This window comes from Chlamydotis macqueenii, chromosome 1 (assembly GCF_036417535.1).
Source record: "Chlamydotis macqueenii isolate bChlMac1 chromosome 1, bChlMac1.mat, whole genome shotgun sequence".
In the NCBI taxonomy this organism is placed as follows: Eukaryota; Metazoa; Chordata; class Aves; order Otidiformes; family Otididae; genus Chlamydotis; species Chlamydotis macqueenii.
In genome coordinates this window covers 134324560-134352086 of record NC_141556.1, presented here as the reverse complement: position 1 = coordinate 134352086, position 27527 = coordinate 134324560, and the positions used below count along the sequence as shown (strand labels likewise).

Genomic DNA, 27527 nt, shown 5'->3' with positions numbered 1-27527 from the left:
CAGGCAACTAAAAGAAAAATTATTTTCATTCCTTTACATTCTTGCCTAGTTTGTAGTTAATCAGTATTGTCTGCGTACCATTTTGAACGGTCTCATTTAAGGGTCTTGTGTCTTAAGCAGGTAACAAGCTTGGAGCACTAGGAAAGTGTTTTGTGAGCCCAGTGAGTCCAGCTGTATGTTTTCAGATAAATGTGTGACTGCTTTTTACAGTTTCTGATAATTTTGGAGGCCCAGGAGTTTGAGAGTCCGTGCACTTGCTGACTGTTTTTCATGCAGGGTCATGTTTGCTACCTGTTAGAACACAGGACTGAGTAGGCACCTCATGCCTTTCAGTGGCCCTGATGTGTACAGAACAACTGCACTGGCATGGTGGCAGGTATGGCACGGGACCTACAAGGCACAGAATCATAGAAATGCTCAGTGGAAGGGACCTCTGGAGATGATCTAGCCAAACTTCTTGCTCAGAGTGGGACTTTTCTCACTGCACGATCAGCCATACCTTTGTCTACCTGAGCCCTGAACACTTCTAAAGGTGGAGATCCCACAGCCTGTCCCAGGGCATGGCATAGGCAACCTATGCCAGTGCTGCACTACCTTCCTTGTGAACAGCTTTTATTTTTCAGGTGCAGCTTGAGCCTCCCAAATCTCAATCTACTGCCCCTGTGCAATTTGTATTTGTAGTATGCAGTATTTGTAATAGTGGAGGCAATGGTTAAGATATTGAAAAAAAAAAAAGAGCACTTTGATCATTTAGTATTAAAGAAGTCTATTCCATTTTTAGATGACAACATAACACAGAATTTTTTTTCTTTTTTTTTTTTTTTAGGGGGCATAGGCTATTTGGTTTCCACAATACTTATCAAGCAAATAGTTAGAAAAATAACTTATGGTACAACTTTCTAACAAAGTCCCAGTGCTTGTTATTCTTCATTCAGTATCTATTTTACATCGACACAGATTTTCTGAAGGTGCAAAAATTGCAGTTATTTCATATCAAGTTGAGTTCTTCATCCCTAAGGTTCTTCTGGTGGTCAGTTGTTTTTTTTTTTTCTCACTGTCTATTAGATAACACTTTGGAAGTCTCCATCTGGAAAGATCAAGATGTTCCTCATGGGCATTAGGAATATTTGAGTTATTCTTATGTCTGTCTTGATCTGTATACAACTCTATACTTCCAAGTTTTTGTATCTCATTACAGAGGAAACAAAGACAAGCTGGATGCAGCATACTTATGAAAAGCAGCACAAATAGTGTGTAATATTATGTGCATAATTCATAGAAAAACCATAGGAGATACATATCTTCCATTTTTGCATGTTTTCTAGTTGCCACACGAACAGCAGATTTAGTTGCTGTTGTCTATGAACCAGTAGATTAATGGTCAACCAGAAGACATTATGTTTGATGACATCCGTAGCATTTTGGTCCTAGCTAGGCACTATTGTTAAGAGTGAAATTAAAAACCTAGAAACCCTTAGTGTACCCACGTCTTCTAAAATGATGTTTGTGTCTCTTCAGATGACTCAAAACCCATGTTGCTTTTCCCCTCTTCATCATAAGGGTTCACCTCTTCACACTTTGATCCTGTGTCACTCTTACTTTCTCTCGCTCTCCTGTAATGAAAATTCATTTTATATTAGAAGCCCCTGTTCTGCTCAAGTCCTTCCGGATCCCTAGAATCCCCTACTGTAAATAATACTGGGAACTGCTTAACTGGGAATATTTCTTTAAAAGGAATTCTGTTGGTTTTAAGAGAACGTGTAGCAAACCTACTACATTCTTAGAAACCCCATTAATGGAGAGATATAGAAAACTGACCCAGCTATTTTACTGTTAATGCAATAATATTTAAGGAAAATGACATCACTGGACAACCTCCAACAAGATTATTGAAAACTTATGGTGCTGATGACTGTGGGCAGACTCTGCTTTTAGAGAAGGTGCTGTGTTCCCAGCAGGCCACTCCATCCACCTCACAGCGGGGCTGGCAGAAGCCCGGCCACGCTGCAGCTGCCACCTGCTTCAGTTGAACTACTGGTGATGGGGAAATAGCACTAAGCTGCCAAAGCTGCCTTGCACTGAAAGGAAGGGAGATGAACCTTTAGCCATCACTGTGGATGGGAATGGGATAATAGGCTTTAATTCCTTAACTTGCTTCAGTTAAATTTGGCAGCCCGTTTGTTTGATTCAATCATTGGGACGTCTCCCAGTGGTTGTGATCATAGTAGCAAAAATATTACTCACTTTCTTCGATCTCTCTGCCCTGTGATGATCAGGACGACAACTCCAATGACAACCAGGCTAATGACGATCCCAAATAAAATTAACCAGATGGTGACGGGTGGTTCATAAGGTGTGGCCAGGGTTGGAAGTATGCCCACAAACTCCAGCGTGTTATCATCCAGTCTGAAAGCCTCATTGATTCGTCCTCGAGACATTCTGCCATCAAGAGCAAATTCAAAGTTTCACACATTTATTGGAAGGAAGTAAACAGTTTTCAGGTTTTTTTTTATAAATCTCCAGTGTGCCAAGCTTCCCCTGAAAGGCTCAGTTGAAAAGGCTGCACAGAAAGTACTGCTAAACTCCTATTTCTTCTGGCATGGGGTGGTGGGTGACAAGCACTGTAACTTAAGCCCTTAACCTGTCGCAGGTTAGCTAACAGGTCCATGAGCTCTTAAACTCAGTCTTAACATTTATTAAACTGAGGTAAAGAGCCTTCTGATCTCCCTCTCTATTTGCATTTTGCCTCTCATTCTCTTTACCCTGAGTTTCTCAGCTATCCATAAGCTTCTTGGATATGTGACAGAAAACCACAGCTTTGACTTCTCCTCCCCTGTTTCTCCCCTACAGTCTTCCACAGGTTTGATTCTTGTGTTTTTCACTGTCCTGAAAACCCTTTCCCTGGTGTATTTTCTGTGCCTTGTTTTTCCCTGAACTTCTGCTTCTGCTAGTGAGTGCTAACGGACTTTCATAGTGCTAGTGAATGCTAGTGACTTTCAGAGCCATGTTCTCCTCCTCTGGTTCACCAACTTCTCTAACTGCTTTTTCAACCCCATGTCATGTTGCTGCTGCTTTTAGATTTGTGCCCTCTTCATTTCCCTGTGTACATTATCCATGATCATCTGCATCTCTTGTACTTATCATTTTTACAGCAACGACTTACAGTGGTGTCATACTGTGCTATAAAAGAGCTCTTCATTGACCCATAAGGGAACTAGCTCCTGCTCTGACCTCTTCTTTTCTGTATAATCATCTGGCTGTCTTTCTAATACATCATTATTCTGGAGTCCTTGCTACACAATAATTCTTGCACTTAATCTTCACTGAGAGGAAGAAAACACACGTGTATGCACACACCATTACAGTGCCCTGGATTTCAGAATATTAGATAATTCCTGTTAAAGTCTGAGCAATTGTATTTCCTGGCAAGGTATGATGCAATTAGGTGTGTTATGGCAGTTTTACAAGCCCCCTGAAGCATTTTACACTGGCTGTTGTCCAAGACACCATCAAATAGATGGACTGTTTTCTTTCTGTCATAGCAGTTTCTCTCCTCCCACTATTCCATGCTAACTGAAGAACTGACTTTCTCATCACCCCTTCTGCCTCAGCTGACTTGAGCATTGCTTTCCACCCTTCCACCCTTTCACCTATTTGGGGTTTTTTTGTGGGGTTTTGTTTTTTTTTTTTCCCAGAGAGCAAAATCTCACCTGATGGCATTTTCCACGTCAGCTTTGGGCACAATGTCACTTATATTACCTGGCATGCTGACAGTAAGGTAGAAGGAGATCCTTTGTGTCTGTTCCCCCACATGAATGTCTGCAATCCTGAATGAGAAACAGAAGAAAAAGGGGTTTTTTGACTGTTGAGATTACATTAGCTTTAAATTTGGGCAAGTGAACAGTTGTCTTTGATCAGCAATGCCAGGGGGTTAGCTTCTGCTGAGTGAATGCAGAAACTGTGACCTCAACTGGGAAGTGAAATCAATTTTCCCTACATTTTTTTTTTCTATGTGCTAATTCATAACTTTAGATAGATAGAGTGTACGCCATACCTGAGACAATCCTTGGCATAATTTTCTGAAGCACAGAATCAGCTGCAGAACAGAGGGTTTGAGGTAGGTCTCATGAATTACCAAGGGGAAAAAAAATTCCTTTTTCCTTAAATTCTGCTGGGAACAGATCCTACATATTACATGATTTATGTTCTATAAAGTAAGATAGATAGCTTAAGTAGATAGCTTCTGAAAATTTTCAAGACACCTAATAAAAAGGGTTGTTTTTCTCACCAAAATCCATTTCAGATTATAGATTTTCTGTTTGTAAGTGAATCTAGATGAGATTAGTAAGTCTGCACAGAATTTTAGTGCTTTATAATCAACAATATTATCTTTCCTTGGCCCAAAACCTCATGGATTTTCAGTGTCATACACATATATTGTTAGAAATTTTCATTTCTACTCCATGTATCTTCCCTGATATTCCCATACAGGTATTGGGCAGAAATTGTCAAGGCTGACTTCCACCACCGATAAGCTGTGAGAGACAAAGCCTTCTGCATCCCCTGAAGTTACCTAACTTCACTACTTCACTCCTAAACTTCAGACTCCTGAGTGAAAAGACAGTATGTAACCCAGCTGGCATCTTGTTTGACATTGTTTGCTATCACCTTACATTTGACAGAAGGCACAATTAATTCCATCAATTCATGCTGCCAGCAAACCAGAAGCGATATAGACATAGCCAGCACAATTAAGCAAGCCACTCACTGGAAGTTAACTTCCTGTTTCTTCACTTCTGCGAAGTATTTTCTCATGGCATAGGCGATGGATGACTTGAACAAGAAGAGCTCACTGTCATTCCATTCATACTGCAGAAACAGCACAAGAGAAATTCATCAGAGATGGTAATTGTATGGCAAGTTAACTGACACTACGGAATCATTCTAAAAAGAAATAGCAGTTGTAATGCTCAGCATGCACTTCAGTAATATTTATTTGTGCCGTGGTAGCACTTCAGGAACCTCCTCAAACCTTTCAGCTCTGTTAATCTGAGCGCTTTGTAGGGAATAATCAAGCAGGCACCCTTGCTGCCAGACAGTGCATCGTGCTGTCCCTCTGCAATTTCTGGTACCTTTATGTGGGGATGCTGAAGATGCTGCAGTCCCAGCCCATCTCTCTGCCTTGCGGGGAGCAAAGGCAGCAGGAGCAACATTATTCCTACTAAATATTGTGCATTCTCTTTGAAGTCTAAAGATTTCATAGAATCACTGAATATTTTAGATTGGAAGAGACCTTTAAAGGTCATCTAGTCCACCCGCCTCTGCAAGGAGCAGGGACATCTCCAACCAGATCAGGTTGCTCAAAGCCCCATCCAACATGGCCTTGAATGTTTCCAGGGATGGGACATCCACCACCTCTCTGGGCAACCTGTTTCCATGTTCCACCACCCTTATTGTAAAAAATTTCTTCCTTGTGTCCAGTCTGAATCTACCCCCCTCTATTTTAAAACCATTACTCCTCGTCCTATCACAACAGGCCCTGCTAAAAAGCCTGTCTTCATCTTTTCTGTAAGCCCCCTCTAGGTACTAGAAGGCTGCTATAATGTCTCCCTGGAGCCTCCTCTTCTCCAGGCTGAACAGCCTCAACTGTCAGCCTGTCCTCATAGGAGAGTTGCTCCAGCCCTCTGATCATCTTCGTGGCCCTCCTCTGGACTCTCTCCAACTGGACCATATCCTTCTTATGTTGGGGGCTCCAGAACTGGACACAGTACTGCAGGTGGGGTCTCAGGAGAGTGGAGTAGAGGTGCAAAATCATCTCCCTTGACCTTCTGGCCACGCTTCTTGTCATGCAGCCCAGGATGCGGTTGGCTTTCTGGGCTGCGAGCGCACATTGCCGGCTCATGTTGAGCTTCTCATGTACCAGTACCTCCAAGTCCTTCTCCTCAGAGCTGCTCTCAATCCATTCTCCACCCAGCTTGTACTTGTGCCTGGGATTGCCATGACCCATGTGCAGGACCTTGCACTTGGCCTGGTTGAACTTCATGACGTTCACATGGGCCCACCTCCCCAGCCTGTCAAGGTCCCTCTGGATGGCATCCGTCCCCTCCAGCATGTTGATGGCACCACACAGCTTAGTGTCATCAGCGAACTTGCTGAGACTGCACTCTATGCCACTGTCCATGTCGCCAACAAAGATGTTAAACAGGGCTGGTCCCAACACCGACCCCTAAGGAACGCCACTCATCACCAGCCTCCGCTTGGACACTGAGACGTTGACCACCACTCTTTGAGTCCGGCTATCCAGCCAATTCCTTATCCACTGAGTGGTCCATCCGTCAAATCCATGTCTCTCCAGTTTAGAGAGAAGGATGTCGTGTGGGACAGCGTCAAATGTTTTGCACAAGATTTCATAATTTGGTTCTTCTTTTAATTATGTAATTTTATTTGCAGACCTCTTATTTTAAGGAGGAAAAACTTTGGGGTGACAGTGTTGTCTGAAGTTGGCTCATTTATTTGCTCGATGATCTGGAATTTTTGTTTGGGGTTTGTTTTCTTTTGTTAAAAAGCTCTTTGCATCAGTATTTCTGCAGTAGGCATATATTTGTTGTTTTACCTGGAGAACAGACAGGTGCTATAAATAATGCACTGCCTGGGTGGAGGCTCCTCCTGGCCTGCCTTACGAGGCCAAAGTTATTTGCAGTGGAAGTCAAAACCAGCTCCTCTGGGGCAGAAACTGAGAGCTGTACAGGGGGCAAAAACCACCTGATAATGCAGCCTGGTCTGTTGTGCAACACTGCTTGTGCACGAAGGGATAATTCCTGTTTGAACTCTGTGGCAATTTTTTTTATCCCCTGAAAGCCTAGATTCGATTGTGTTTATGGTACCTGAGCAGGAATGCCTGTAAATGCCATCAGTGATAGTTTTACACAGCTCCTGACTTTCCCGAGTATCATTCGGGAAGGTGTGGTAGAAGGCAGCTCTGTTTTAACAGGCTTTATAAAACTCAGCAACATTTTTCAACCCTGTCCTCCTCTTGACACTGATATGAAATGGGGAGAGAGAAACACACAGGAGGAAAGAGCAGAAACTGTTGTCAGCCCGTGCAGCACCAGGCTCCCAGAAAGATGCAGGTGACCCAAAGCCCCTGCTAGCGGAGCACCCCCAGCCCGGGTGTGCGGAGGGCAGGGGCTCTCCCAGCTCCGGATATTCTCACCAGCAAAGGTCACCTTTCCCTTGGCAAATGCCCCTGGCCCTCTCCTGCTTGCCGGGCAGCAGGCACAGCCCCGCGCTGAAGCACTCCGGTTGTTACCGCTCTTGTCTCCAGCAGCCGGCAGTGTTCACCGGCACAGCCCGCGATGATGCTGTTGTGGGGGCGTTATCAATTTTTCATTTATCCTCAACATCTTTAGGCTCTGCAGTGCCTTTTGTTGGTTTTTTGTTTGTTTTGTTTTTTTTTTTTTTTTAAACCAGGAGCTAATTGAGCTTGATTCCTCTGCTGCTGCTTTCTGCAGTTAGCATCTTAGCTTTTTAATAATTTATTTGTTTCCATAGTGTCTGTTTTGTCTTATTCAGTATAACATATTTTAATTGCCACTGTGCCTCTCAAGTGCCTTTATAAATACCATTACTGGCTGTGTGGAAGGGAAGTACCTGGCTAGCTTCTGATCTGTATTTGAGTAATGACTACCCACACACCTTCCCTAGGCATCTCGGAAACCTGCCTCGGTGCCCGCTGCTCGTTACAGAGGCTGCTTTGCTTTCAGAGGGAAATGAACTTTGCCAATTGCCTCTGCCTAATTATAGTGTGTTCCCTCCAAGATCCCACGCGTGACTTGAAAGACAGTGTAAGTCTGGCCTCTGGTGCAAAAAAAAAGGATTTTCCATTGTAAAATACATCAAAATGCCTGCAGGCTGATAGCGCTCCATTTCCTAACACTGTCTTGTGCGCCAGCCTTTTACCGTGTAACCAGACGTATGACATTGACCCAGCGGGGAATTTTGAATTAATGTTTGAAGAGGGGTCCCGTTTTCAAGTGGTGGTCAAGGGACTGACACTCCTGGAACTCTTTTTTAAAATTTTTAAATTTTTACCCTTATTTTAAATAAGAGAGACCCCGAGTGATTCAGTGGGGTCTTGTAGTTTCCCTTGAGAAGACACTTCCATAGAGCACCAGCTGAAGCAAAGCTGCGTGTGTTTCAGCTTCATCAGCCACACTGGTCATCCAGCCACGCTAAGGCTGCAGCTTTAATCTCATCAGCCTGCAAACAATTAGCAGGGTCATTGCAGCAGCACACACGCTCTGGCACAGCTGGTGGAAGCCCATCCCTGAGTCTCGGTGCTTAATTTGCCAGAACTTTGGGCTATTGAAACTTCTCTGCTGGCAATAGCCAGGGTACGTAGCAGAGAGGTGCAGGGCTGACTGTGTGTGCTGCAGCCGCCCCCGGGGAAGCTCTCCCTCTGCAAAAGAAGGTTGGGGGGGGGAGGGGGCTTTCCCTTTCTGCTGTAGCCAATGCTGAAGAGCAGAAATACAAAAAAAAAAAAAGATTTGCTGGCATGTTCAGAATGCTTTCTGCTGTCCTAACGGTGCAAAGCAGCTGGAAATACATCTTAAACAGTCACACTGCGTTCCCGGTTTCTGTGCGCTGTGAACTGCATAAGGCAGCCAAAACGTATTGCTCTGTGCAGCTGGGCTGAGATTCCTGACGGAGATTCCCCCTGCCTTTTCTTTATGCCAGCTCATGCATGTACGATTCCCCGCTGCTGGCATACCAGCATTCGGCTCCCTGGGACCTCAGTGTAAGGGAAATTTGTGGGGAAGCAGAAAGCTAGTGAACAGAAAAGGTTTCTTGCAAGTTGGTGATGTGGACTGGCTTTGAGAGGAAAATGCATGGCTTGCTCTTCAGAGTTTAGGAACCTACCGTCCATATGATAATTCAAATTAAGTAATCTGTATGAGATTGTTTTACAGCCGCTCAATTGCACAACAAAAAACTATGATGGCAAAAGGCAGGCATAAAAATGGTATTAAGCTAAACATTAACCATAATGACTAATAAGAGTGTTGTAATATGGAACCTTTTCGTGCTGTTGATATCAGTTTTGAATTGCATCTGACTCGACTCAGCGGTCTATGAAGCAATAAAACTCCAGTGGGGCTTGCATGTGAAAGAGTGATAGAAGCGAGAGCATCAATTTGCATGAAAAACGAGCCCACAGTATTGTGTCCTTGCTAGTGCAATGGCTCCAACACGCAGGTCTAAATGACCCGTCTGATAACGTACTCATTCTTGGAAAATTACTAATGTTCTGTGTGGTGAAAATGCCTATTAACAGGAGTGGAGTGCCTGCACTTAAGCCTTCTATGCTGCCTCCATGAGATTAACGTAAAGAGGCACAGCTAGAATAAGGAGCAAATTTTCAGCCAGGTGTCTGGGTTAAGCAGATGGGCTAAGCCAATGCTCTGTTTAAAATCTTTTTATGTCATAACCCTTCGCTTGGGCTGATGCCACTCTTCAGACACAAAAATCAGCTACACCCTGCCTTGCTTTCTGAGAGCCATTAGTGCTACATCTCTGTTGCCCAAACAATCCAAGGAGTGTCTCGGCGCAAACACACTTACCGCCTGCCCCCCCAGTGCTGATTTCAGGCTGATGCGCACTTTGATGGCATTGCTAGAATCTGGTTTAAAAAGAAACAAGGGCCATGTTAGAGCTGCAGAGACAGAAAGTTAGTCCCTGGGAAACTATGGGATGGGGAGAGTTTCCTTACAGGTTTCCCTGCTCTCCCTGGCCAGCTTGGTGGGATTGATCTTGTTTCCTCTCAGCCACCTCTGCTGCAAACATCTGCATCTGAGCTGTCAATCACCCGTATCTGGCTTTGTAGTAGATAGAAAGAGAGAGCACATCTGGAGTATAGCCCTCTGGTCTTCTTTAGACGTCTCTTGAAGAAATGCCTCCTTCCCTCCATGGAGAATGAGCAGCTCAGATGCAGATGTTGGTGTCTGGCTAGGTGAATCTCACCATTAGAGACTGGCACAGCACAGTGAGAGTCAGGGTACTCTCCAGTACTGACAGTGATTACAGGTATGTGTCCTGGGTGGTTCAACGCTCAGTGTCACCACAACAGGCTGAAAAATGCATTTTTCCACTGTCTTTTCCTCCCCTTGAGCCCCCTTCTTTGACTAGTACATGAAAGCAAACAAAATGGTAGTCATTCTTCTGTGCTGTTTTGTCCCTATGCCCCCAGCTCAGGGTCCTCTGGCTCCAAGGACTGCAGAACAGGCACGCCGCTTCCAGGGAAGCGTCACACAAGTCCAAGCCTCTGGTCTTTCTTCCCTCTGCACAGCCATCTCACCCTCTTAGCACTGCCACTGTGGAAAAGAGAAGAAACTCCATTTCTGAAAACTAGGTGAGGCTGTGACAAACCACACGTGTGCTGACTCCTCCAGCTTTGACCATGAAGAAACCAGTCTGCCTTCCTATGAGTAAAATTTACTGCTTGGTGATGTTTCCCATAACCCTTATTCCACAGGGAGAAGAGCCTTCACCAGCTACAAGAAAGAGGGACTTTGCCAGTCAAGGGTTGTGAGGACTAACAAGTGTCCTTAATTCACCCACAAGCCATACATACATGGAGCCCAGTCTGTTTTCCAACCGATGTATCTGCCAGAATTGTTTTTTTGCAGCCACTTATATAGAGGTTCGAAGTAGTGGAGCAAGGGTGCTGCATTCATATATTTCTCTCCTGTTATGCTTTCCAGTGCTTGAGTCCAGGGCTTGGATCTTCCTAATTCAAGCAATTGTCTGTGTATGTGGAAGGAAACGTAACATATGTTATTGCCATGTTCCATCTAGATATCTAGCAAAACAATCTGTGATCAGTATCAAAGTTTTGGGGTTTGCTTCTGAATTCTCTGCTTCCTCCCATCATTCCTATTAATAAAAATAAATTATTTTCTCATTAACAGACAATGAAACCATTGATGTTTAGATCCTCAGCTGATATAAATTTAGTCAACTTGTCAAAATAAGCTGAGTAGACATATGCAAAATTTTCAGACTAAGTTCATTCTTGCTGCAACCTCATTGACTCCAGAAGCTTTCAAGGAGGAATTAGGCTTTGTTATTTATTACATGTGAGAAATTTGCTTTGTTACCTCAGCTTCTGACCAGCTGCTCTGGAGTTGGTAATGTCACATGTGTGAAGAGGGCCGGTATGGTTAGCTGCCTTGCAAAGTGCCTCCTGAAACTGGAACTGATAGATGGTCCGGGTGTAATACCTAAAGGAAGGGCAAGGAGAAGGAAAGCGCAGGTTTTGTTAGTCATCTGGCATGGAAACCCCCGAGCCCTCGGCCTTTGGAAATCTTTGCTGTGTCAGCTGGCGCTTGTGCTTGAGAGGCTGCACTGCAGGGAGGGAGGCCAGCTGATATTTATAGGCTACAGTAATGGGAATTTAACAAAATACCAAGATCAAATGCAGCAGAAGAGCCCCAAATCTGTTTGCTGGTACACAAACCAGGAGCTAGTAAGGTTCTTAAGGCCCAATGCTCCACTCCAGCTGAGCCCTCTAAAACGAGGTGGCTGGGACACCAAGGGATGCCCAGAGTTAGTTGCTTCAGGGCTGCATGTGCCTGGCCCAGGTGACAGCAGTACAGGTTACGCTGTCTGCCCAAGGGGCAAGCACCTCATACAGGTGTGCTCCCGCTGGTTTGATGGCAGCACAAAGCTGCTCTGGTCAACAAGAAGCTCAGCAGCTTCCTGAAAAACTTCCACTGAAATCAGTGACTTTAAACAAAATAAGACTGTGTCCTGAGGGTCTTCTGTTCTAGGTAGTTGAGGCCTGTTCTGCACCCAAAATGTAAGTAATGAATTAAACACTGAGCAAGGATGGGGCTACCTTATGAATGAGTAATCATTGGCCACATGAAATAGTGCTGCAGGGTCGCAATAGGTTTCATCGTGAGGGATGGGTTCGACAACACCAACTATTTCTCTCCTGGGGATGAAGGAAAAACACAAGATTTCTATTAATAGATAAGAAGGAAAAATAATCTGACTCTGCTCTTCCTCTGTATTTTCTGATACGTATGGGCACCTCTCTCACTTCCAACACAAGTATATACAACTCCCAGTAACCCCAAATGGGTACTGCTCTACAGCTGGAGACCACAGAGAAGAAGCTGCTTTGAAACTGATGGTGCAAGGAAGGGAGTTGTATGATAGTAGGGTGCACAGGGAGTAATTAGTGGTGTGAAATAACCTACAAGACATCAGCTTCACACGCACCTCATGCCGTGGTCCATCCCTGGGAAAGGGCGTGCAGAGATTGGGTGACCCAAAAGGTGTATGGCCTGCTGAACCACTGGGCTGGAGATGAGGTTTCTCTTTATTTTCCTCTCCTGACAGCATGTTTCCTGAGCAGTACTATGGAAACAAACCCATGCCCTAATTTCTGAAAATGGTAATAAGCTTATGTGGAAATATTTTTGGTAAACCTGTATTTCAAGGTCTTGTTCCAGTAGAGAGCTTTGCAGTGCTGCTACAACAGACGTGATAAGCTTCCCTGAACAATTTGTCATTCTCCGTTTCTCTGACATCTCTGCTACTTTTGAATAAATCAAAGCTGACTGATTCTCACAGTGGGTCAGGAGGCTTGCTTATATCAAATTTTATCACAGATTTATTTTTTTTTTTGCTGATGGAGGCTCACTGTTTGTGTTTCTGTTAGAGTGCAGATTCCATTTTCAGTGTGGGGCTTGTTTGGTTTCTTTCTATTTTTCTGCCCCCACATTAACCACCCCAGGAAATGACAGACTCCAGTCTGAATCAAGCTCCTTTCCATTTTTAGCTCCAGGGACCTGCAAATAGACTGGCTGGTGGGGGTAATATGAAAAGGCACCTCTGGATGTTACTCGGTAAGGGAACTGAATTTTATTGACCAAGAAAGACTCAATCTGGAGTCTTTAAGACAATTTGCCTCCAAAAGCACTCTAGAATGAGGAGGAAAAGCAAAGCAGAGAAGTCTGCACAGATATTGGGCAGATTGAAATCCGTATGCTTCTCTGGCTGGCAAATACAATGAACTTCATTTTCTACTTGTCCTTAAGGAGATGAGGAGCAAACCGGAGTGTACACCCAATGAAACTTAGGGAAGGGCTGTACTTAAGCTATGGAGATGTCTTGGAGCATGCGCTGGGGGAACAGCAACTTTCCTCCTGGGATCTGTAACATCTCATGCAAAGACCATAGGTTGTCTTTATCAGGAGAAGATGACATTAGAAATGGGGAAAAAGTCTGCCGAAAGGCAAGGTAAACTACCCAGGGTTGAACACAGTGCTAATGGGGATACATGGCTTGTGAGACCTTGTCTGGACCATGTTGAGTGTTTCTACCTGGCACTCTACTGGGCTTTGTAGAGGGAGATCCTGAACTACTGTGGGCACAGGCATCTCAGTATGTAGAGTAACTAGGAAGGGATGGTTTTGCAGGATCATTTGCAAAAAAAATCCTCCTTGTTTCTCAAACTTACTTCATCTCCCACCACAGCTTTGTCCATTCCTGCTCTGTAATCTCACCCCTAAACACCATCCACCTCCACTTCTCCAGCATGTAAGTAAAAGGCATTGTTCCAATAATCGTTAGCGCTTGTTTGAGCAGAAAGTTGATTTCCGTTTCTGAAGAGAGAAGTAGTTAAGGCAATGGTTATGGTTGCAATTAGTATTTGATTAGACAGATAAAGCTGCTTCCTTTTACAGCTAATGCTTACATCTGGCTTAAATTACAGATTCTCACTAAGGAAAAAATGAAAGAAAGAATACTACTGAAAAAAACATGAGAAAAGATCACTTAAGTATTGTATACAGTTTTGTCTCTTTCTTTTCCCTCGACTGCTTAAATAACCTAACCCTTTGGCATTTGCATGTTATTATCTTCCACTGAAAACCTTCCCAGCCTCTGGGGAATTTTGAGCTGAGGACTTTGGTACATCTCCATCCTTATAATGAAATACTCAGAGAAGTCAGACAAACTGCATTATAAGGAGGGCCTACCTACGTTGTCCACTCAATATTCACTTATTGGGAGATACAAATCTCAAGGCTTCAGTTTCATTTGAACTACTAAATACACAGCTTGGTAGAGATATGTGCAGATTGATGCAACAGAAGTGTAAAAGACTGTTAGAGGCTATGAAGATTTTGGGAGGAGTTGTTCAGTACTGAAGGTAATGAAGTGCTAGCTATTTGTTTCTAAATTATGTAGTGGCATTATAGTGCTCCGTATTTCATGATGTGATTTGGGAAAAAAATAATTTCTGGTAAGTTGGTGAGACAGGATTTTCAGAAGCCTCTCAGTTGCTAACTCAGCTTGCAGATATGATCTTCTGCTGCAAACTAAGGCCTTCAAGTGTTTTCACTTAAAAAGATAATATTTATGCATTTATTTATTTATTTACCTTCATCCTCTTGGAAAGTTGGCTCTAGAAGGTCGAGAGATTTCAAGTGCTGAGGAGTGGCTGCAGAAAGTGACATAATTTCCCCCACTGCTTCATGGAAGCCCTCGTTGGCGCCGCCTCTTAGCAGGTAGGGCTGCACAGAGTACGCCATGTCATACTCGATGTGGCCCATCTCGTGATGCGCCGTCAGGAAGTCATCCATGGTCACTTTGGTGCACATCTTGATCCTGTGCACCAGAGCAGAGTGTTTATGGTCAGCCAGCTGCTGCCCGAGCCCTGCCTGCTGCAGCCCCGGGGCAAAGCAGCCTCCAGAGCTTGCGAATGCCCCTCACCCCTCACAAAATCCGAGCAGCCACATCCTAGCACGGGCACATGCTACATCCATAGCAGTTCCTCCTGCAAGAGCAAGGCTGGGAGAGGAACTCATCAAAACACTTTCAGCCACCTTGAAATTGTGCTAGGAGTAAGAGAAAATTGCTGTTTTGTGAGAAGCAAGCAGCTGCTCTCTGAAACCTGGCGATAAAATCACTCTGTGTGTGGGAGTGAGTACTCATCACCAAAGTTAGGCAGATAGTAGTGTAAAAAAACCTGCGTGTCAATGACTCCCACTACTTCATCCCCATGTAGGTAATATTTAATAAAGGAATTTCTTCCAAATAGCATTTCCTTTCACCTTTCCCAGATTGCTGAGGTGTGAGGTGTGAGGCTGGCAGTTTTCCCGAAGGCTCTGCTGGGGACCAGCCTCTTTCCCCAGATAACTGTGGGAACTGCAAGAGGGGACAGAATTTGCCCCAGGAGATTTCAGTGTGTGAGAACTTGTGGTCCTTTCCCAAATATGGAAGAGATTGATGGATTTTTGTGAAATTCTGGAAGTCTGCCCACCACTTCTGATACATCTGCTAAAGATAACTGGTGGGCTCTCAGGAGGTTTTCAGTTGCCACCCAGGGACTTGTGCCCCTGCTGCAGAAAGTGCAGGTGTCCACAAATCCCAATGGTATCCACAAGCAATCACATTTGTGTTTATTCCTTAAGCCCTAGAACATATCCATGACTTCTCTAATTCACATAAATAATATTCACTTTTCTGGTTAAATTTGAGATTAGTTCTAAGGTCTTCACAGAAAAAGTTACAGAGAAATGTTTACAGTCCCACAGGATTCCTGCTCTTTCCTCTTATTAGTCAGAGAAAAATAACAAACAAGGAAAAATTCTAACTTTCTAAATGGTGCACCTTTTGTGAAAATATGCATGTTCTAGGAGATGGTATAAAAAGGGATCATAGTAATTGCAGTACCTGTAGTCATTTTTCCCCAGATCCCATGCTGTAGGATGGCAGACAACCTTCCTGTTATCAGTTGGCTCTGTGAGCATGGAGTTATTCCAGAAGCCCTCGGTCATTTCATAGAGGCCAATGGAGGTGAAGAAGGCCTCAGCAGCTTTGAATATTTTCATTGCATCCCAGTTCTGAAAGAGACAATGCCACCATTACCTGATGCTTCTGCACGGAGTCTGTTCCCAACGGCTGACTTAACACAGGGCAGCTGAATTCATATTTATCTCCCAGCAGCTTCAGGTCAGCACCTGACGTACTGAAAGTAAGACGGTAGTGTCTGCCTTCGGCACTTCTGTAAATTCTGCTGGGAACTGGAATTAAGTGTTTTCCCCACAAACAAAATAGCTTTCTGCACTCAGAGGTTCAGCAGATAGCACCTGACCCAGACCTCAATAAAAGATAAGGTGAAGAAGATAAAAAAAGGTATTCCTGTCAGCAGCACGTCAAATCTGGGATCTGACCCTTCAGCCACTTCAGTCAGGGACAACTTGTTTGAGGGAGTGGAGCTGCACTCCTAGCATATGAGCACAAGAGGAGATCTCAGCCAGAACCATAAAACCTGGTAAATGTATCTAGAGGAGCTGCTTATGAGATTGTAACTGCATGTTAATATCCAGAATATTTTCAAATGTCACTCAGGTATTGTTGTATGTAGCAGTTGTATTGTTCTATGTAGCAGGAGCTCTGCATGTACTGGTCTGAATCTTCACAGAGATATAGGTGGCAGACAGCTTAGTTGGATGGGAATCCTAAATAGGGCACATCTACCAACAAGGATGAGTCCAGGCTCATCTCAGAGGCTCTGTAGGTAAGGCTTCCCTCCTCAGTGCTTTAGTATATACAAATTTAAGTCTACTAGGGGGTCAGTACTATAAAATAGAGGTGAGATTAATGCAGGCTTGTGCAAACTGCTTATGAATCAAATTTAACTATTCCTTCTCTCGCCAGGATAACACGACGTACTCCCTATGAGAGGACAGCAGATTTCCCATGAGTAATCACATTTCAAAAACCAAATTCCACCAATCACCTTTTACTTTATAAAAGGAGTGAAGTTTAGGCAAGACAACAGAGAGTTATCTTCACTCATGTTCTGGGTCTGGTAAAGGTGCTGTCACAGCTGTTAGCACTACAGATCTCAAACACAGACCTTATGGTACTACACAGTTATCAAAAGATTGCAAGCAGCACTGCAATTTCCTAGCTCTATCCAAATAAACAACCCTGGCAAAAAAAAAAAACCCTGCGATATACAAACTATTTGATTATGGTAATGGCTGGCAAAGGTCATATTTGATACCAGCCAACTCCATGAGTCCTGAAATATTTATATATACAACATGTATCTCTTAATGGATAGGTGTCTCTGAGGAAAATAGACTTGGAGCCAAGAATAAGTCAGTCAAAGAGAGCGGAGAAGAAAGAGAAAAGATACAGCAGAAAATGCATGAACACATTAAGGTGAAGAGCGAAAAAGGATGCAGAAAGCAATGCTTTCCTGGCAGCGTGATGCCTTAGGGCAGCTATGGTTTTCTAGAGAGCGGCTGACATGTGGTATGTAATTTTTATGACATCTACATTTGTTACACAATGAATACTGCATAAAGACATGTCTTACCTTTTGAACCATTGCAGAAGTTACATCAATGTTTGGTTTGGCTGGATAGGGAACGGTCAAGGCATACAGATTTGTCCAAAATCTACCCCACATATCACCTTCAAAAAAGAGAGAAATATAGAAATACTTTAAATGATTGCCTATGTACTGTTCAAAAGTGACAGACAATTCTATAAATTGTACAGTGTCTTAAATAGGGATTCCTATACGTCTAAACAGATCTGATCCAGCTGTGAAGGGGAGCAGTTCTGGGAAATCACGCACAGATCAAACTCAGATAAAACATCCTTTTATTCCCCAAGATCAGTTACTCTTGTACAATACAGTTTTAGGACTGATCAGCTTCCTAAGGGTCTGTTCAAAACTGCCTGCTCATATCATTAGTCCATGTGATTGCCGCTGCCGTGTTCAGGTACGTTACAGTTACAGCAGCTTGATGTGGCATGCTTTGAAAGCAAAGTCATGAAATGTGGGACTTAGGACAAGATATAAAAGGAAAAAAAAAGTCTCTCTGAAACTCTCATTTTTGAGCAGGACAAGTGCTGAGGCAAGGAGGAAAATGTCCCAGCCCAGTGCTGGAGTTCTGAGCTGGGTGCCTCCAGCTCCGGCCAGGATAAGGACACCTGCCTTCCCTACCGGCCTCTGCTGCTAAGCACCTCTGTCCTCTCTGCCAGGGACTTCTCCATTTCTCTTCTTCCCTTCTCTTATCTGCAACTTTCTGTTTGTTAATATCCTGATTAAACAGGCAGATTACTCTGGTCCACGTGCCTTGAAGGCGACTTTCCTGTGTACAGAGCCAGGCTTGCACGACACGGCCGCGTTGACATACCCAGCAAGTGAGCAGGGAGGCATCCCGTGGAGCTGATGAGCTTGGGGCCGTAGACTTGCTCCAGCCGGTGCCTCACGTAGGCATGCAGCTGCTGGTAGAGAGGTTTTATCTGGAGGCAAAGGAGGAGAAGGAAGCAAATTATTTTCTCTTTGCCTTACTCGTCACTCCTAAACAGAGAGCCTCAAAGGTGTCTCTGATTAAATTCTCCCGACAGGTAAGTGCACCCCAAACCTGCAGCTGAGTTTGGCCCCCCACTTCTGGGCTCAAGCGCCAAGCATGGATCCTAGCCCTAGAAGCCCTGCTCAGGTACAAGGGAGAGAGCATTGCTAACTTTAGATGTCGAGTATCAAGGATGCCATCTACCCCATGGGAAACACACTTCCCACCACGGGCCCTACCTGGAGGAGAGACATGGATCTGCAGAGCTCCCTCTTTCCCAGCCTTTAGAACAGTGTAGCCCAAAGGGACCAAACTGGTCCTTGAATGACTGCAGAGGTAAAAATGTCACATATGTCCCCCGATGTCTGTTAACCCCATGTAGACTGAGATTAGCCAGTTTAGAACAGGTCTCATCTTCCTTTAAAATATCGACATGCCAGTCCACCAATGCAAGACACAACCCTGTGGCCCAGGTGAGAGCTTTTTCCTGCCTATACCTGCTCAAACGTCTTCTCCACATCTTCGACCAGCTGGTCACGGCTATACTTGTACTCTTCTGGATAGTCTGCTTCATAATTTGCTCTCCAGTAATCTCCGTAGTCAGAATAATCTGCAAGCACAGACACATCAGATGAGGACACCGCTCATGGCACTGCTCAGGTCTGCAAGAGCAGTGCAGCTCCCTGCTGACCCCATTCAGACCCACAGCCTTTTCCCCAAAACAAAGCAGTGAAGTGTGAGATGCTCTGGGTGTAGGGGCCAAGGCTCTGATCCATGGATGTGCAGGTATGGGAGATCTCCAAGAAATGCGGAAATTGCAGTCACAGTTATCTGCTAATTAGGGTCGTTACAGCTGGAGATGGAGGTCAAAGGAAAATGTTACTCCTGACTGGAGCTCCTGCGAGTACGAGGGAGGGCAGCTTGGGCTCAGGCTGCGTGTTAAGGGGTTCTTGCAGAAGGTATGTGCTGGTGGATATCGAATATGGGTCCCCTCCTCCAGCAACAAAACCACCAGGGCAGGTGTAGACACCAGGACTGAAATTCAGCTCCTCGTTCCACTAAGTCTTCCAGTTATACTGAGTTCCAACAAGCCTGAAGAAGAAATGGCTCATAGGTGAGATCTCTTCATTATTGATATGGAGGAAGGTCATAACAGCCATTTCTTAACATTGATTTTTTTCCTGTCTAACTATTTGGACTGTAATTTCTTATTCCTGGTGTCTAGCTCCAGCTTGACAATTTTCACAAAACAAAGAGTATGGGAAAGTAGTTGATACAGTTGTAGTTTGGCCAAGAGACAGATGATGTAGCTACTTCAGAAGCTATTTTAGAAGCTTCTCTCAAAGAAAATTAGCAGCTACCTGCCCTTGTTTCTTGAAATAACAATTCCCTATGATTTGTGTGGAGATCTCTGATAGGAAGCAAACTTTCCTTAGTGCAAAATCCTTTTTAAGCACCTGGCTGCATCTGCTGGCCCAGGCCTACCAAATCTCATCATTCCACTTAGGGCATAATGCTTATAAATGTGCCACTGCTTGTGGCTGGTGCAAGAAGGTCAAGGCCAATAGAAAACAGGAGACATTGCCAAGACTCAGCAGCACTCAGAATTTGTTTAAATTGAGCGTGCTTGCCCATAAGCCACAAGCAGTGCAATTCTGAGTAAAGCAGTAATGAAGGGCACTGATACATTACAGCATTTGGGAAAGATGCCAACAAAGATGTCCTCCTTTTGTTCCAGGCTGATGACAGACCTCTAATCTGGCAAATGGTACCTGTCTGCACTTTGCGATGCACACACCAAGAGCAAATTAAGTGCTCATCAATGTGTAAAAAAGTATGGAGCTGGAATTCTTGTGCAAATTGTGCAAGACTGTGGTATGTTTGTTAATTTCTGGAAGACAGAAAAAAAAAAAAAAGAAAAAATATTGTGACTTACTATTAAGCTTTGCAACCTCATTTTTAAGTTCAACATACTCTTCGTATAATGGTCTCATCATCCTTCCAACATCAGCTCTCCAGCCTTCCCAGGCCCACAGTCTCTCATGATAATCAGTGCTGTTAGCCATTATAGTGTCCAGACCTGTCAGAACAAAAAAAAAGTAAGTACTAGCAGAATCTAGTAAGTAAAGCAGAATCTGTTTTTCTTTCACAGTAGGCAAGTGAGCTAAAGCGAAAGAGATTTCATGAACTAAGAGGAAAACACTTTGTGTTTGATATACTGAAATCTCCCATTATTTTATTGCATCCTATTCTGATTTAAGGTTTTCCCCTTCTTCTCTTTAAGAGACACTGAGCAGATCATGAGTCCCTTAAATGCTCTCTCTGGATAAGCTTCCCTTAAGTCGGTAGCATTCTTGGGACTGGCCTCAAGGCAACATTGCATCTAACAGGACTTGGATGACGGGGGTAAAATACAGACTTTCTGTGATGTAAGCAAACCCCAGGCAACAGGCAGGCTGTCACACAAGCTGAGCAGCCCTCTCCAAATTTTGTCTACTACAAATGGGAGATGGGATTTCTTGTGGGCAGCACAAGGTCCTGATCTGCAAGGTGCAATTAAATAATGACTAAGCTGTAGATAGCAGGATATATCTCTTGAAACCACAGCCTGTTCTCTTGCAGTCAGGAGCCACCCTTGGGTTTTTTCTTTTTGAACCCTCAGCATAAAGGACATAGTAGGGGCAGTGGCTAGTACTGTACCTGGCTCCAGCACCAAACACTCAGATGGTTTGGTGGTTTTACAGACGGTCCCGGTGCTGTAGATGGTACTCATTGTATTTAGCACAGTGCTCAGCTGCAAGTTAGACACGAGACAGCCCGTTAGAAACCCACTCTGTGCAAAATAGCAACCAATTATGCTAATTCCTTAAGAGCTCAATTCAGCACTTCACCCACCAGCTTAACATTTAAGCATACGGTTAAGCTAAGCAGAGATTAATGAAAGAATTTGCCTAAATGCATTACCGAACCAGGACCTGGCTGGAAAAGACAGATAATCTCCCAAATATGTGACGTAATCTACAGGTCCTCAATATCCAGTCAGACAGAGCTCTGGGTTTAACGAGCAGAGGCTGTCATGAGAGAGCTATCAATATGCAGCAGCAATAAAACAATAAAGTTCAGCAATGTGCCTCCATAAAGCGTGGACCCACCTAAACTTTCCAGGTAGCTTGTGATTTTGAATGGCACCAAAGGGCCCCTTCTGCAGATGTTGCCAGGCTGATTTGCTTGTGTTTTTTTAGTCTCACATCACACTGATTACCCAGATCTGCTTATACTCCAATACAGAGAAGTTATGCCTCATGTCTTGGGTCAGCTGAAGGCCAAATGTATTTGAAGTCATTCAGCTCTGCCTCAGAAGCTATACTACATAGTTTTTTTAGTTTTTTTATGTTTTCACATTTTCACATCTCAAGAAAAACATGGACCACTTCTAGATTTTCCTTTAGGACCATGTTATTGCTCATTTAAAGCTCTAAATCAGAACTATGTAGAGCTGTCAGTGGGAGGGGTAGTTAACCACTAGCTCTAATTTTATCTCTGTCACCATTAAAATAAGTGAGTGCCCAGGGAAATTTTTATATCAGTGAAGAATATTTAAATATTCCCATAGAATCCCATCAGACTGTACAAAAAGTCACTTTTCAAGCAAGAATCAACAATTTTAGTCACAAAGGCCATTTATCTAGGAAACTGCAAACGTCTGAACAGGGAGAATACTGAAGAAAATACCTCCTCAAGAGAGACAGCATTACTATCAGTGCACTGCTGTGCTCCGAAATAAATATAAGTTTTTATGAACTGTCAGCTTTCCCACCAAGATAATCTGCCTTTCCCAAAACACATCTCATTTGGATCAGACAGAAGATCTAGCCAGTCTGCTGCTTTTCTTGCACAGTAGTTTACTGCTGATCTTAGCAGAAAAATCATAGAATCATAAAATGGTTAGGGTTGGAAGGGACCTTTAAAGGTCATCTAGTCCAACCCCCCTGCAAGGAGCAGGGACATCTTCAACCAGATCAGGTTGCTCAGAGCCCCGTCCAACCTGGCCTTGAATGTTTCCAGGGATGGGGCAGCCACCACCTCTCTGGGCAACCTGTTCCAGTGTTCTACCACCCTCAGTGTAAAAAATTTATTCCTAATGTCTGGTTTGAATCGACCTCCTCCTAGTTTAAAGCCTCAGGATCCTTCTATAATCAGAATCGTAGGATCCCCTGACTCAGTACTATGTTTCAATTTGATCTCCAGCAATAGGCAACTAATTTAACCCTCAAGTTTTTGGTTATAAATTCATTTTGAGTCTGCGTAGCTGCTCACTCCAGTTCCACATGTAGTCATCCCTACACATGCCTTTTACACAACCTGTCTGTGGAAATGTCAAATCTTGTTATGAATTTGCTAACTCTTGCTGGCCTTCAGCAGCTTTCTGCAGAAGGAGGTCACCAGCCCTCCCTAGTCTCAGGCATCCCAGGGTGCCCACTGCATAGAAACATCCCACATTTTTCACAGTTTGATAACGGAACCTGTGCAGAGAAAGAAAGACTTCCTCCACCTCCACCTTTTTGACTCATTGAACGTCCTTTCACCCATCTCCTTCTGCTCATTGCCCTAGGTCTGGACTTATTCAAGCGCTTAGCATGAGTCCTCTTTTCCTCTTATGACTAATCCGGCCACTTGTGCAAGGACAGTTCTGAGGTGTGTGTGTGTTTGAAATTCATTGCATGGATTACATGGCAAACCTGCTGACCTGATTGGGAACCGGCTCACTAAGGCAGGCCACCCCTCCAGTCCCGTACTGCTGTGATCACCTCGCACAGGTACACTCTTCGTACTGATGCTGGACACAGCATCATCCCGAGACAATCACCCTGCCCTTGCTCAGGGGCATTGTGAGAGGCAGCTCAACTCACTCGACAGAAATGAGTTACGTTCAGCAACTTACTCTGCTGTATTTTTCCGGTGCCAGCACGGATGATCCTCTGTCCTGCAGCGCCTGGATCTGGAGCCTGGTGAGAGCATCCTGGATGCTGGCTAACGGGAAGCTGCTGGCGTTCCTGGAGGCCTCGTCGTAAAATGCAGCCCACTTGGCATCTGCCTCATTCTGAAAGGGGTTCACACAAACCCTGAATTATTCTGCCAAAAGAGTGTAGCAGCCTGATGTACTCCGTGGGCAAAAAATATTCCTTCTGGGGAGAACTTCATTTGTGGAGACCACCTGTGGATTGCAGGTTGAGCACTTGCACTGCACAGTGAAATGGCTAGAGAACTTTTTGGCTTTGTTTTATTCACACATCCAGATAACCATTTTTCTTTGGAAATAGCAAAAAGCAGGACTGTCTCCTCTCAGCATGCTTGTTAAAATTGATTCAGCATCACCTAGCTGTGTTCCCTGGTACCCTAAATCACCACATATTCTTCCCTTAGTGCTTTTCTTGCTGAACAGAAACCAGATACAAGCCACAGCACAAGAGGTCTATGACCCAATGTCATTCCCCATTTCTGCTTCAGTAGCAGTGACAAGACAGCAGCCAAGATATTGATACTGAGTCTTTTTATTATGCAAATTTCACTTTCTTCTGAAGTTTTGGTAAATAAAAGATTGGGCATAGGAGGCTCTAAACAGGTGCCCTAAATCAGGCATGCAAAACCTCATTTTGCACGAAAGTGCTTTTACCACTGCTGCAATTACATAGAATCAGAGAATCATAGAATGGTTAGGGTTGGAAGGGACCTTTAAAGGTCATCTAGTCCAACCCCCCTGCAAAGACCAGGGACATCTCCAGATGTCAGATCAGGTTGCTCAGAGCCCCATCCAACCTGGCCTTGAATGTTTCCGGGGATGGGGCATCCATCACCTCACCATCCACCATGTACATACCACGACATGTGAAGCTCCCAAATTTCAGTGCACAAAGCAGCACCATACGAACATTGCTTGGATTTGGAACCATCTTATTCATCTTTTTTTTTTAATATTGTTTAGCACATCAGCACCCGTCCCAAACAGCAACAAGAACAGTACTAATTAACCTGGGTCCTTAGGACAGTTTAATTAATTGCGCTCGTGCCAGAGCTCCCTGGATTGTGGAAAGGGCACTTGTAATGCCCATCCATCCCTGATGAGGCATCAGGAAACACAGATGTCATACTGTGCCTGAAGAGCTCTTTCAGGCACACTTCACCCCTGAGCAAAGATGCAGGAAGGCCAACGCTTTCACCAGGGCTGTGCCCAGGTTGTCCAACCCCATGCATGACGGACCCACCATACCTGTTTTCAGCTGTGGCAGAGAGGGGCAGTGGCAGACATAAGCCCTTGGCAGTCCCATCCCCGTGTCTCCCCTTGCCCATGCAGCCCCTCTGTGGGAGGGCAGTCACCCCTGGGAGACCTTCCCAACTCCTCCCTTCATGGGAGCAGAGCAAATATCCCTGCCACTGCTCAGCGGCTTGCAAATCTTGGTGGGCAAGATCTTGATAAGCACCCAGAGGAAGAGCATCACGGTGTAAATCTGCTTCTGAGCTCCTTGTCCCAAGGAGGGATGGAGAGGTGCCTTAGATGAGGTGGGACAGAAGAGGGGCCTCTTTGGCTACAAAAGCTGGGGGAAATAAGTTATCTTGCTGTCTGGTTTTTTTTTCCCCAATTAGAGGAAATGGTTGAAAAGTCAGAGGAATAGTTACGGGGTTTGTAGCCCAATTTACAAGGAAAATGGATGGGAAGGAGCCAGAAGGGACAGGATTAATTAACTCAGGTCCTCCAGCAGAAAGGGAGGAGGGGGAGCATGGGTTTATTACTAGTGTTACTGCAGAGATCAAGTGAGAGAAAATGTCCTCTCTGAGCACTGGACTAATTGGTTCTTATTGTCGGTATCTCCTCACGTACTTTATTATCACCTCATTAATGCTGAAAGCACTATATGGGGCTTTCGTTTTACGTGTTTGGAAACGTTACCATTTAAGTACCTGGTGCCTCAGAAAACATTCCAGATTGACAATGATTAGTCATTAGGATTTCTTCCAGTAACCAGTCTCCTTGCTTTAATTAAGAAATATGATAATTAAACTATGTTTTAATTAAGCTATAAGACCAAGAAGTGGAAGAATTAAACCACTATGCAGAAGTAGATGTGGGATGTTCAGCTTCATTTTATGCGCCAAATTGTTTTTCTCTAGAACTTGAGTTCTCTTTAAAATACACACAGCTACAAAATTCAAAGTGTTTTTGTTCATTTCAAAAGGCTCCAAGGCTACGAGATGCTAGGCGGAGGCATGGCAGTATTGGTAACTGGCCAGATCACAGTTGACTGCCTTCGATAAAGACGACACTTGCCCAGAGACCCGGTCGGCTGTGATGGCTGGAGGTTGATGTTGAGAGGCAGGGAGAATTGTGCTGCAAGATAGCATAAGCACAAATGCTATACTCCCTCCTGCAGATGGAAATTGACTTTCAAACCAATGTGCTAGACAACCATACTACAAACTCCACTGCTAGCATTTGGAAATCCATTATCTCGTGTCATTTTTCCCAATTTAATACTTCCAAGCAGTCTACCAACAGCCCTGACTATGAGAAGAGTGATGTGGGGCGAGGGGGAAGGTGCCCCACTGGATAAAGGGTGTGGACCACTATATAAAATCATCAGCAAACATCTAATAGAACGCCTACATTCAGAAAATGTTTGCATATTCAGTGAGAAGTAAAACAATCTCAGCAACAGAGAAGAGAGACTGTTGTCTGTCTGCAAAAAGCCCAGTGCTAGTTCAGTCTTATGAAAACTGGGAGACTTGAGCTCACGTGGGCACAAGACAAATCCCATTCCCTCACGCCACAAGGCAGCACCTAGCCGGGGCCCTGGGAGACAATTGTCCTCTCCAGGCTGTGCCCTCTCCAAGAGGAAAGGGACCCCACACAGAAATTCAGCACCAGAAGGCACTGGTGGTGGAGGACCCTGAGCAGAAGAAGGTGTTTCTCTCCATCCAGCTCAGATTTTGGAGACGAACATGGCAGCAGTTCCTCATCTTTTCTCTCTGCTCACCGGGGTGACTTAGGGTGATGGCTAGGGACAAGTCCAGCCTCCGGTTGTCCCCGTGCAGTGCAAGGGCAGCCCAGGCACCAACCCTAGGCTGCAGAGGCTGGTAGTGGCCAAGGCACCTCCAGTGAAGCATTGCTGTGTTAAAGCAAGCCCTCTGTCCTCCTGAAACTAAGTCACAGCTACCAAAGAAGCACCACTCCAATTTCAGTCAACCTCAGTGGAACCAAAATAAACTAGAAAGTAGCTGTCAGATTCTTTAAACAACAGTAACACCCACAGGACAGAGCACTTACCATTTTCCTGGCTGTCTCCTCTGTGATGTTGGTGTTGTAGTCCCAAGAGGCAAGGGAGCTCTCATAGCTGATATTTTCCGCCCTCCTGTTAAACTCTTCCAGAAACATTTGGGCTTGTTGTGTGACATCCTGAGGGGTCACAACAGCGCTCAGACCACAGAGAAGCCAGAGGGGGACCAACATATTTGTATCCAGGCTGAGAACTTCTAGACGAAGTAGGTTTCCTCAGGTAAGCTTCTCTGTTGGGCTCTGTCTCATCAGCCTTCAAGCATGGCTAGTGTGATGAAAAAAGGCTGAATCCAATTTGCCAGGCCTTTTATAGGTTTTATCCATTGTAGGAGAGAAAGGAAAAAGTTTTTTATAAAAAGTCAAATAAACAAAAGTCAATGATTAACTTTGGAAAAACATAATTACTCCTGCCATTTTATGGCTTTCTTATAAAAGGCTTTTACTTTTGGTTAATGTTTCCCAAATGTGCTGTCAATGATACAGCTGGTCACTTTATCTGCAGCCTACCCGTGTCTTTGGTAGCTCAGAACCTGTGAATCCTTTAACAGGTTGATGATAAGCTGTAAAAATATTTAGAAACTTCACTGAAACACCAAGCCATGAACTTTAGCTCTCAGGCAGGAAGAAACCCCAGTTAGCCTGACATTGGGTACCTGGCTGGGTGTTTAGGCCCATGTTTTAAAAAGCTTTTGCAAAGCCCAAGTGATCTGGAGAACATATCTCATTTTCAAAGCAACTAGGGCATATAAAACAGATTTTTAAACGTGTTCACTGAACTATCAAAAAGTAGTAAGAGACTTCATGGG

The 27527-nt window shown here is 44.4% G+C and overlaps 1 protein-coding gene across 1 annotated transcript; it reads right to left on the bottom strand.

Moving 5' to 3' along the window:
- Positions 1–769: 769 nt before the first annotated feature.
- On the bottom strand, positions 770–26946 carry ACE2 (angiotensin converting enzyme 2). The gene is made up of 18 exons (XM_010122221.2): positions 26713–26946; positions 23335–23493; positions 21093–21186; positions 20329–20472; positions 18890–19002; positions 18234–18342; positions 17405–17502; positions 15748–15917; positions 14453–14679; positions 13529–13673; positions 11897–11995; positions 11157–11279; positions 10631–10803; positions 9621–9679; positions 4769–4869; positions 3711–3827; positions 2245–2439; positions 770–1613 (listed from the first exon to the last, which is right to left on the bottom strand). The coding sequence occupies exons 1-18, from the start codon at positions 26893–26895 to the stop codon at positions 1493–1495; spliced, it is 2430 nt and encodes an 809-aa protein (XP_010120523.2). The 5' UTR covers positions 26896–26946; the 3' UTR covers positions 770–1492.
- Positions 26947–27527: the final 581 nt, after the last annotated feature.